General features: G+C 20.6%; 1 protein-coding gene across 3 annotated transcripts in view; it reads right to left on the bottom strand.

Moving 5' to 3' along the window:
- Nucleotides 1–8,745, bottom strand: part of LOC117168964 (serine hydroxymethyltransferase, cytosolic) — a 36,741-nt gene that overhangs the window by 1,873 nt on the left and 26,123 nt on the right. For all 3 annotated transcript variants that reach the window (XM_033354969.1, XM_033354968.1, XM_033354970.1), the window contains one exon: nucleotides 7,809–8,308. In XM_033354969.1, the coding sequence (XP_033210860.1) occupies nucleotides 7,809–8,308 (500 nt within the window). The remainder of the gene's footprint in view (nucleotides 1–7,808; nucleotides 8,309–8,745) is intronic.

Genomic DNA, 8,745 nt, shown 5'->3' with positions numbered 1-8,745 from the left:
AAAAAACTTTAAGCCATTTTCAAGAGCTTTAAAAATCGTCCAGAAATTTCAAAGTATTTCAATATTTTAGAGTATTTTGGAAAATTTACAAGGAATATTTAATATATTTCAAATACTTTCTAGAGATTTCAACGAATTAATGAAAGTTTCAAAGTATTAAAAAAATTTCGTAATTTTCAAGAACTTTAAAAAGTTTCAAAGGATTTCCAAATATTTGAAGTATTTTAGGCTATTTTAAAAGATTCCAAGGTATTTCCTAAGTTTTAAAAATCTTCAAGGGATTTCAAAGAATTTTAAAAATCTTTAAAAAAAGTCCAGGAATTTCCAAGAATTTCAATATTTTACAGTATTTTAGAAAATTTCAAGGAATATTTCATATATTTCAAATGCTTTCGAGAGATTGCAACGGATTATAAAGGTTCCGAAGTATTTTTTAAATTCCGTAGTTTTTAAGAACTTTAAAAAGTTTCAAAGGATTTCAAAAAGTTTGAAATATTTTAGGCTATTTTAAAAGAATCCAAAATATTTCCTGAGTTTTAAAAATCTTTAAGAGCTTTCAAAGGATTTCTATATTTTAAGAATTTCCAAGGAATTTTAATATATTTAAATAATTTTTAGGAATTGAAAAAGATTTTAAAGATTTATTGGATATTTTTAAAAACTCTATTGTGTTTTAAGAGCTTAAAATTTTTTAAAAGGATTTTAGGTATTCCAATAATTTAGGGTATTTTAGAAAATTCCAGGGAATATTTCATATATTTCAAATACTTTGTAGGAATTTCAAAAATGAACTAAAAAAATGTATTAAAATTTTACTTTTATAATTCCACAGAGATTTCAAGGGCTTTAAAAAGTTTCAAAGGATTTCCAATTTTTTTTTATATTTAGGGTATTTTAAAAAGATTAAAAAATCATCCAGGAATTTCAAAGAATTTAAATATTTTACAGCATGTTCGAAAATGTCAAAGGAATCTTTAATATATTTCAAATGCTTTCTAGAGATTACAACGGATTATACAAGTTTCTGAGTATTTTAAAAATTCTGTAATTTTCAAGAGCTTTAAAAAGTTTTAACGGATTTTAAAAAGCTTTAAAAATCTTCCAAGACTTTTAAAGTATTTGAATATTTCAGGGTATTTTAGAAAATTCCAAGGAATTTTTAAAAGCTTTCAAAAATGTCGAGGGTTTTAAAAATATCTAAATAATTTATGGTATTTTAAAAGTTTCCAAGGCATTTTCAATTGATTTCAAAAATTTCAAAGCACTTTAGAGGAATTTTCAAAAGCTTTACAAATTTACAAAGACTTTCAAAAGATTGCATAGGATTTAAAATATTTCAGGTTATTTTAAAATATTTTAAAGCATTTTCAAAAGATTTTAGAATCTTCAGGGTATTTCAAAACGATTTCAATATTTTAAGATATTTAAAAATAATTCAAGGAATTTCAATATATTTCAATAATTTTTAGGAATTTCAAAGTATTTTAAATAATTTTTTATATTTAAAAAAATTCCATGTAGTTTTCAAGAGCTTTTGAAAATGTTCAAAGGATTTTAAGTATATGAGGATACTTCAAAAAATTTCAAGGAATATTTAATATATTTTAAATACATAGGAGAAATTTCAACGGATTTTAAAAATTTCAATAATTTCAAGGAATTTTAAAAGATATTAAAGATTTTGGGATATTTTTAAATCTTCCAAGGAATTTTAAAGATCTTTGCAAATTTTAAAGGGATTTCAAAATTCAGCATAGAATTTTTAAAATATTTTAGGGTATTTTAAAAGGTTCTATAGAATTTTCAAATAATTCCAATAATTTGAATATCTCGAAGTAATTTCAAAGAAATTAAAATATTTCAGGGCATTTTAAAAGATTCCAAGGAATTTAACCTCGATTTCAATCATTTGAAGGTATGAATTTAAAATAAAATATATTTTTAAAGTACTTTTAAATCTTCCAAGGAATTTTTAGAATTTTTAAAAATTTACAAGTGACTTTAAAAGATTTCATAGGATTTGAAATATTTAAGGGTACTTTAAAAGATTCTAAGGTATTTTCAAAATATTTAAAAATCTTAAAGAGATTTCAAAGGATTTTAATATTTTAAGGTATTTTAAAAAATGCCCAGGAATTTTAAATATATTTAAATAAGTTGTAGGGATTTCCAAATCTCTTAAAAATTTTAGAGTATTTAAACAAATTCTAGAGAGATTTCAAGAGCCTTAAAAAATGTGCAGAAGATTTCAAATGTTTGAAAGGTATTTTAAAATATTCCAAGGGATTGTTAATTAGTTTCAATAATTTGAACGGATTCAAAAGGATATTTTTCAACTTTAAATTTTAGGATATTTTCAAAAATTACAAGGAATATTGAAATATTTGACATTTTTAGGGCATTTTAAAATATTTCGAGGAACTTTCAATATATTTCAATCATTTGAAATTGATTTTAAAGGATTTTACAGATTTTAAGCTTATTAAAAAAAATCCAAAGAAATTTGTAATAGATTTCAACAAATAAAAGGCATTCCAAAAGACTTTAAAGGTTTTATGGAATTTTCAAAAACGTCCAAGGAATTTTCAAGAGCTATAAAAACATTTTACAGTATTTTAAAAGATTCACGAAAATTTTCAGGAGATTTGAAAATATCCACAATTTTTGAAGGATTTGAAAAATTTGAAGGGATTAGCAAAATTTGTATTGGTTTTAAAATAATTTCTTAAATACATTTTTATGATTTTAAGGAATTTTGAAAGCGTATTTTAATCAATTTTCAATAATTTCAGAAAATGTCAGATTTCATGTTATTTTACGGAAATTTCTAATATTTAATGGATTTCAAAGAATTTATGCACACAAATTGATGGATTTCGTGAAATTGAAATTCCAAAAAATGGTCTAAATAACGGTGAAACTTTTAAAATCTCTGGGAATCTTTTGAAACATTTTAGAACCTCTTGCATTTTTTTAGAAATCGATGTATATATTTTTAATAATAATTTATTATTTCCAAGTGAAAATCAATTATTTTTTCATCGTCATAAATTAAAAAAAATACACAATAATCTGAATTTTTTTAATCTTTTAAAATAATATAAATAAACTAAATATTTCAGAAAACAAATTCAAATTATAAGAATTTCAATAGTTAAAATTTGTAAATAAAAATATAAATGATTTATATAACTACGAAATCTTTAGGAGTTTAAAATTTTTTTTTCAATCTCTTGAAATCCCTAAACATGCCCTAAAATATTTTTTAATTTTTTAGAAAACTGAAATATTTTGGAATTTTTATTATTTTTAAATATTTTAAAAATATATTTGCATCCGTAAAGTTTATATTTTATGAATAACACATCCTTTCTTATAAATTAAAACTATAAGATACTATAAATAAACGAACTAAATATTTGTGAAAACAAATAATAACTTAAAACATTTATATTTTTTATAAAAATATAAATAGTCTAAATAATCCAAATAATTGTAAAATCTTGAAATATTTGGAAAATTATTAAATATTTTGGATTTCTTATTATTTTTTAATATTTTCTAAATTTTGAATAGATATTTTCATAATCCTAAAATTTATATTTTACATTTAAAACTACATTTTTATAGTTTTTTTTTTAGATTTCAGAAAAAATCATAATTTTAAGAATTGCAATAGTTTAAATCAATGTTTTAAATAAAAATAGATATGATTTAAATAACTATGAAATCTTTAGGAATCTTTGACATTTTTTTACACTTCTTGAAATCTTTCAACATCTTTTGAAATATTTTGAAATGTTAGTAATTTTGAGAGATATATTAGACTTTTTATAAAAATAAAATAGTTTAAATACCCCAAATAACTGTAAAATTTTGAAATCTTTCGAAATTTGTTAAATATTTTGGAATTTTTGTTTTTTAAAAATATTTTCAAACTGTTGGATCGATATATTAACATTCCTAATATTTATATATTTAAAAATCAATTTTTATAGCAATAATCATAATTTATTATTGAAAAGTAAACATTTATTTATATTTATTTTCCTATTCATTAAATTATGAATTAAATAGGATTTTTTCGGTGAATTAAAGAGTTATTTTTTATAAATTCAAACTATAAAATACTATAAATAAAAAAACTAAATATTTTAGAAAAAAAATCATAATTTTAAGAATTATAATATTTGAAAACCATTTTTTTTTATAAAAATAGAAATGATTTAAATAACTATAAAATTTTTTGGAATCTTTGCAATTTTTTTACACTTCTTAAAATCTTTAAACATATTTTGAAATATTTTAAAATTCTAGTCATTTTAAGAGTTTTTTTAATAAAAATAAATATAGTCTATATGCTCCAAATAACTATAAAATCTTGAAATCTTTCAAAACTTTTGAAATATATTGAGATTTTGATCATTTTAAAACATTTTCAAAATGTTTGATCGATATATTCCCATTCCTAAAATTTATATATTTTATAATACATTTTCATAGCACTAATCATAATTTATTAATGAAAAATAAACATGTATTTATTTAGATTAATTTTTTGATCCATTAAATTATGAATTAAACAGGAATTTTTTCGTGGATTAAGGAATTCTTTTTTTATAAATTAAAACTATAAAATACTATAAATCAACAAAATAAATATTTCAGAAAACAAATCATAATTTTTAGAATTTCAATATTAAAATTTTTTTTTATAAAAATAGAAATATTTTGAATCTCTTTTGAAATAATGTGAAATTTTTATTATTTTCAAATATTTTCAAAATTATGAATCGATTTATTCACATTCGCAAAACTTATATGTTATATTTAACGAATCCTATATTATAAATTAAAACAATAAAATACTATATAATAATAAAATTAATATTTTAGAAAACAAATCATAATTTTATGAATTTAAAAAGTTTTTTTATATATAAAAATAGAAATAGCCTAAAATCTTACAAATCTTGAAAATTTAGAAATATTTTCAAAATTTTGAATGGATTTATTCACACTCAAAAAATTTATATTTTATATTTTGCGAATCTTTTCTTATAAATTAGAACCATAAAATACTATAAATGATCCAAATATTTGAGAAAACAAATAAGAATTTCAATAGATTTTCTCTTTTTGTATAGGAATAGAAATACTCTAAATACTCTAAATAACTAAAATCTTAAAATTTTTGAAATACTTTGGAACTTTCATTATTTTTAAATATTAAAAAATTTTGAATCGATAGATTCAAATTCGCAAAATTTATATTTTATATTTAACGAATGAATATATAGTATAATATAAAATATAATAAATTAAAACAATAAAATACTATAAGTAAATAAACTAAATTTTTTAGAAAACAAATCATAATTTTATGAAATTTAATCATTTTTCTTTTTTGTGTATAAAAATAGAGAATGTTTCTGAATAACTGTAAAATCTTTAAATCATTTGGCATTTTTATTATTTTAAAATGTTCAATTGACACATTTACGTTCGCAAAATGTTTAGCTTCGATTTAAAAATGTATTTTTATAGTTTCAATCATAATTTATAATCAACAAGTAAAATTGATTTATTTATATAGATTTATAAAATTCTGAATTGAATACAAATTTTTCCAGTGAATTAACAAATTCTTTCTTACAAATTAAAACTAAAAAATATCATAAACATAATGAGCAAACTAAATATTTCAGAAAACAAGTAAGTATTGAATTCATAATTTAATGAATAGGAAAATAAATTAAAATAAATAAATAAATGTTTGCTTTTCAATAAAAAATTATGATTAGTGCTATAAAAATGCATCTTAAAATATATAAATTTTAGGAATGTGAATATATCGATCAAACATTTTGAAAATGTTTTAAAATGATAAAAATCTCAAAATATTTCAAAACTTTTGAAATATTTCAAGATTTTATAGTTATTTGGATGATTATTTCAAAAGAGATTCAAAATATTTCTATTTTTATAAAAACAAATTTTTTAATATTGAAATTCTAAAAATTATGATTTGTTTTCTGAAATACTTATTTTGTTGATTTATAGTATTTCATAGTTTTAATTTATAAAAAAAGAATTCCTTAATCCACGAAAAAATTCCTGTTTAATTCATAATTTAATGGATCAAAAAATAAATCTAAATAAATACATGTTTACTTTTCATTAATAAATTATGATTAGTGCTATGAAAATGCATCTTAAAAAATATAAATTTTAGGAATGTGAATATATCGATCCAAAATTTTGAAAATATTTAAAAATAATAAAATCTCTAAATATTTCAAAAGTCTTGAAAGATTTCAAGAATTTATAGTTATTTGGAGCATATAAACTATCTACTTTTATTAAAAAAACTCTTAAAATTACTAGAATTTTAAAATATTTTAAATATCTTTAAAGATTTCAAGAAGTGTAAAAAAATTGCAAAGATTCCAAAAAATTTTATAGTTATTTAAATCATTTCTATTTTTATAAAAAAAATGTTTTTCAAATATTATAATTCTTAAAATTATGATTTTTTTCTAAAATATTTAGTTTTTTTATTTATAGTATTTTATAGTTTGAATTTATAAAAAATAACTCGTTAATCCACCGAAAAAATCCTATTTAATTCATAATTTAATGAATAGGAAAATAAATTAAAATAAATGTTTGCTTTTCAATAAAAAATTATGATTAGTGCTATAAAAATGCATTTTAAAAAATATAAATTTTAGGAATGTGAATATATCGATCAAACATTTTGAAAATGATAAAAATCTCAAAATATTTCAAAAGTTTTGAAAGATTTCAAGATTTTATAGTTATTTGGAGCATATAGACTATATCTATTTTTATTTTTAAAAAACTCTTAAAATGACTAGAATTTTAAAAAATTTCAAAATATGTTTGATTTCCAGAAGTGTAAAAAAATGGGGAAGATTCCAAAAAATTTTATAGTTATTTAAATCATTTCTATTTTTATAAAAAAAATGTTTTTCAAATATTATAATTCTTAAAATTATGATTTTTTTCTAAAATATTTAGTTTTTTTATTTATAGTATTTTATAGTTTGAATTTATAAAAAATAACTCGTTAATCCACCGAAAAAATCCTATTTAATGAATAGGAAAATAAATTAAAATAAATGTTTGCTTTTCAATAAAAAATTATGATTAGTGCTATAAAAATGCATCTTAAAATATATACATTTTAGGAATATGAATATATCGATCCAACATTTTGAAAATATTTTAAAATGATCATAATTCAAAAATATTTAACAAATTTCGAAAGATTTTATAGTTATTTGGAGTATTTAAACTAGTTATATTTTCATGGGAAAAAACAACTAATAACGCTCTTAAAATTACTAAGATTTCAAAATATTTCAAAATACGTTTAAAGATGTCAAGCAGTCTGGAAAAATTTCAAAGATTCCAAAACATTTAATAGTCATTTAAATGATTTCTATTTTTATAAAAAAAATTGTTTTAAACTATTGAAATTCTTAAAATTATTTTTTGTTTACTGAAATATTCAGTTTGTTTATTTATAATATTTTATCGATTTAATTTATAATCAAGGATTCGTTAAATATAAAAGAAAAATTACAAAATATTTTTAAGATTTCTCAAAAACTTGAAAATATTTCTAAATATTTCGAAAGAATGTCTAAAGATTTAAAAAGATTAAACAAAATTCCAGATCACTTCCAGATTAATGATAGAATCTGAACTTTTTTCCAATTTGTTGAAAATTCTTTAAAAAAAAAAAAGGGAAATAGGGTAAATTTCAGATAAACTCTCACCTCTATCTATGAAATCCACAACTTGGCAAATATCCTCCTCCTTCAAACCGCGAGTTGTCAAAGCCGGAGTCCCAAGTCTGATTCCACTCGGATTCAGGGCACTTTTATCACCCGGAACTGTATTTTTATTACAAGCTATTGAAATCTCCTCGAGAATTTTTTCAGCTTTAGCGCCCGAAATTCCGCTCGCTCTGAGATCCACCAGAATCATATGAACGTCCGTTCCATCAGTCGAGATTTTATATCCGCGAGCCTGAAGTCCCGAGCAAAGTATCCTGGCATTTGCGACTACCTGCTTCTGATAATCCTGGAATTCTGCGGTTGTCGCTTGTTTCATTGTCGTCGCAATTCCTGCGATCGCATGATTGTGTGGACCTCCTTGAAGACCTGGAAATACTGCCTGATTGATTCGACTCTCCAAATCGTACATTATCTTCTCGCCATTCTTCCCGACACTTCTCACGCCTTTCCGGAAGAAGACAACACCAGCACGTGGACCTCTGCAAGAAATTCAAATTAATTGGTTGAAAAAAAAGACATAAAATTAACCCTATGCATCGCTAGAGTTCTTAAATTCCCGACAATTTAAATTCAGGTTATATAACCGAGAATATGACAAAATTTAGGATAATTAAATTTTTTTGTAGAGAATTAAAGAATTTATGATTTTTAAGAATATTTTTATTTTTCAGGTTATATCAGCGGTTGAATATAAATTATTTTTTAGCTCAAACATATTCAGGAACTACAGTGTTGCATATACAAATTTAAAATTTTCAAACTTATTAATTTATTTAAGGGCATGTGACACAGCTAAATACCTATATTACCGACGACAGTTTTTCAGTTCACTGAATGTTTTTTTGAACCTAAGAACTTTCTTTGTAAATAAAATATCGAGCTGAAACTTTGGGAAATGTATTAGAGTACAATAAAG

The sequence above is a fragment of the Belonocnema kinseyi genome, chromosome 3 (genome assembly GCF_010883055.1).
Source record: "Belonocnema kinseyi isolate 2016_QV_RU_SX_M_011 chromosome 3, B_treatae_v1, whole genome shotgun sequence".
Taxonomy (NCBI): Eukaryota; Metazoa; Arthropoda; class Insecta; order Hymenoptera; family Cynipidae; genus Belonocnema; species Belonocnema kinseyi.
This window is presented reverse-complemented; position numbering and strand designations above follow the sequence as displayed.